General features: G+C 66.8%; 2 protein-coding genes across 2 annotated transcripts; one reads left to right on the top strand and one right to left on the bottom strand.

The window, feature by feature from the left end:
• Window positions 1–53: 53 nt before the first annotated feature.
• Window positions 54–1,178, top strand: MNEG_13592 (WD repeat and SOF domain-containing protein 1; the record flags this gene model as incomplete). Its single annotated transcript, XM_014037937.1, has 3 exons — window positions 54–77; window positions 272–640; window positions 1,047–1,178. The coding sequence occupies 3 exons, from the start codon at window positions 54–56 to the stop codon at window positions 1,176–1,178; spliced, it is 525 nt and encodes a 174-aa protein (XP_013893391.1).
• A 787-nt stretch (window positions 1,179–1,965) lies between these two features.
• MNEG_13591 (hypothetical protein) lies at window positions 1,966–2,746 on the bottom strand (the record flags this gene model as incomplete). Its single annotated transcript, XM_014037936.1, has 2 exons — window positions 1,966–2,062; window positions 2,391–2,746. The coding sequence occupies 2 exons, from the start codon at window positions 2,744–2,746 to the stop codon at window positions 1,966–1,968; spliced, it is 453 nt and encodes a 150-aa protein (XP_013893390.1).
• Between the last annotated feature and the right edge of the window lie 489 nt (window positions 2,747–3,235).

Here is a 3,235-nt window from a genome sequence, read left to right as displayed (position 1 = left end):
TGAGGTGGGTTTGGTGAGCGGGGTGGACGTTTCGGGTTCGTCGGTGTGCGCGCATGCGTGTGTGCATGAGTGTGGATGTATGCGCCGGTCGCCTGGCCTCCCCATCCCTGCCGCAGCCGCACTGAGCTTAGTTCAACAACACCTTGAAAGCCCCCCCTCAGCCCGCCACGAAACGGACGCACAACCTCCCCCTGCTCCTACCCCTCAAACCAACCCATAAACCAAACCTCACCCCCCTGCGCGCCCTCTCAACTTCCCCTCACCCCCACAGGACTTTGTCTCCGCCGTCATCGACGTCGATTACTCCCCCACCGGCCGCGAGTTCGTCGCCGGCAGCTACGACCGCAGCGTGCGCATCTTCCCCCACGCCGGCGGCCACAGCCGCGACGTCTACCACACCAAACGCATGCAGCGCGTCTTCGCGGTGAAGTTCTCGGGGGACGGCTCCTACGTCTTCTCGGGGTCGGACGACATGAACGTGCGCGTGTGGAAGGCGGAAGCTTCCGAGCAGCTGGGGGTGACGCTGCCGCGGGAGAAGCACAAGCAGGCGTACCAGAAGGCTCTGGTGGAGCGGTACAAGCACCTGCCAGAGGTCAAGCGGATTGTCAGGCACAGGCACGTGCCCAAGGCCATATACAAGGTGCGACGACGGGGGTTGGGCGGATGCATCACCCTGACTTGCAGGCTTGGCTGCTGCCGTGTCTGTGAGGAGGTTGGCCGCCCCGCCTCTCCCCACGCGCAGCGGCGCGAGAGGGCTTCCCTGCTGCAGCGCCAGCAGCTGGCGCCGCGATTGAGGGGCGCAGCCCACCCGGTTGACGGGCGCAGCCCCCCGCCGCGGCGGCAATGCTTGTCCCAGCCACAGCCTCAATCATGTTGGGCACCTCGCGTGTGCCGAGGCTTGCGCGGTGGTGTCCAGGGTGCCATTCGCTCCTTTCACCCACCGCCCACCCCGGCCCTGCGCCCCCTCCCGCATCACCCCCACCCCCACCAACCCGCGCCCCGCACGCGCCCCGGCCCCATCTCCCGCACTCCCACCCCAACCCCAGGCGGCCAAGACGCGGCGGAAGGTGCAGGACGCCGACAAGCGGAAGCTCACCAACCGCATCAAGCACAGCGCCCCTGGGTCCGTCACAGTCAAGCCAGAGCGCAAGAAGAAAATCGTGGCGGAGGTGGAGTGAGGCAAGCGCAGTCGGCGGCACCCCTTGTGGCGGCCCCGCGGCGCCCCCGCGCGTCGCGCACCCGCAGCTTTTTGTGCGGGTGCATGCGTCCTCCGCATGTTTGTTGCCGGCTTGGGGGCCGGCGCATGGGGTCCGGGGGCGGGGGGCGTGGCAGGCGGCTGTCCGTTGGCAGCGTGCTGCTGCGTGGGCGAAGGCAGGCTGCAGGGGGCACAGCGCCCCTGGCTCCTTGCCGCGTTGCCGCGAGATTTGTGAGAGGCTGGCCGCTTGCCATGCTGTGCGATTTGGCTGGCGCAGCCCCTCACTTGTCTCGCTGTGGCGCACCGCTTTTGGGCGGCAGCAGTCGTCGTTTCGAGGCTGCGAAAAGCTGCCCTGTAAAGGACTGCGGCTGTACACCGCCCAGAGTTTCATGCTGAGAGGCCATGCTGCTGCTTACAGTGGCGATCCAACCCCCGGCTCCGCCCGTTGTCAACAGCTGCGGCTTACCACCTAGCCTCGGGTCGGGCGTTACAACAGCAGAGGCTGCATTGCAGATCCGCAGATTGCGCCAGCTGAGTCATGAAAGCGCAGGCTGTGTTGCAATTGCAGAGGGCAGTCACAAGTCCTTGACGGCCCTGCGCTGGGGCCGCAGGCACCTTGTGCCGGCATCGGGGCAAAAAGCACGGGTCACAGGGAAGGCAAGACACCCGCTGGGACGCAGCTGTGCCGCTCGGAGCGATGGCCCGCGGCCCGGAGCGGCGCCTCGAGGACTCAACAGCGGGGATGGTGTGGGGATGAGGGGTTCAGAGGATCAGAAGAAGCGGGTCTTGAAGATGAGGATGGACACGATGTTGCCAAAGACTGCGACGGCGCCGATGATGTACAGCAGGTCGCCAATGTTGGCCTTACTGCGGTGTGAGGGGAGGGGGGGGGGCATGAATAGATTGTGAATGTCACCAGGGGCAGGGAGCGACCGCGGCGCCGCGCACCGACGCGCACCGCGGCCGGGATGCGCGTTGGCCGAGGCGCTGCGGTGCGCTCGCGGCGGGGACGGTCGCCGAGCTCGTGTAGTGGCGTTGGGAGGCGCTGGCGCTAGTCTGTCGGTCAAACGTCGCCGCTGCGCGTCCGTAGAGGGCCCGCCGGGGCCCTCGCGCCTCGCGCCGCGGCCGGCGCGGAGAGCAACCCCCCGGCGGTGCACTGCATGTTGAGCCAGTGTTGGCGGGCGCGGCGGCTCACGGATTGACCTTGGCCCTGAAAACCGTGAAGAGGCCGTAGATGACTATGGGGCTGAATGCCAGCGCATAGAAAGCAGGGCTGACCTCTTCTGCGGCGGGCGCCGCGGCCGCCTCCACGGCCGCTTCCTCTGCGAGCGCCGCCAGCGGTGCAGCCAGCGCGGCGAGCGCGGGCGCCGCGGCGAGCGAGAGCGCCGCGGCGCGCTGCTGCTGGCTGTGACCGGCCGCGTCCTGCTGCTGGTGCCCTGGCCGCTGCGTGCGTGCCGCGCCGGCGAGGACGCGCCGCTGCTGCTGGGCACGAGATCCACCCGTCCGTGGCAGCACACTCGAATGCTGCAGCCTCATAACCGCGCCCTGCATCTCCGCTGTGGCTCGGCTGATCTGCTGAGCTGGGGCTACCGTAAGCTGGAAGCACGGCGTCAATGAGGACTCCAGCAGGCTGCGGATGATTCTTTGGCTATGTGGCGTGCCTCTTTGTTTGGCTCCTTGGCCCTATTGATGCGAAGGCCCGCAAGCTTCCAGCCAAAGATCTCGGCCTTTTTCGTGCCCTTGCGGAAAAACTTGATCCGGTCGTTGATGCCACGCTTCGGTGCATCACTTGATTCAGAGCGCCATATGCTCAGCAGCCAGAGCATCGCATGTGCAGAGGGGCACGGCCCCGCCCCAGCGACAAGCAGCCGTTGAGCATCACGGACCAGATGCGCGTAGCTTACGACACGCACAGAAAAGAAGCATACGGTTTCTCCACAGACGCCAGGCTGCATGCGATATGGCACGATGACAGACTTCCTGTCGTCACGAGCGTCACCACCATTGACCAACGGTTGACCACTCGCCAGAGCTGGCCTG

Source organism: Monoraphidium neglectum (assembly GCF_000611645.1).
Source record: "Monoraphidium neglectum strain SAG 48.87 unplaced genomic scaffold scaffold03923, whole genome shotgun sequence".
Lineage (NCBI taxonomy): Eukaryota > Viridiplantae > Chlorophyta > Chlorophyceae > Sphaeropleales > Selenastraceae > Monoraphidium > Monoraphidium neglectum.
Note: the sequence above shows the minus strand (reverse complement) of the source record. Positions and strands in the feature narration are given on the sequence as shown.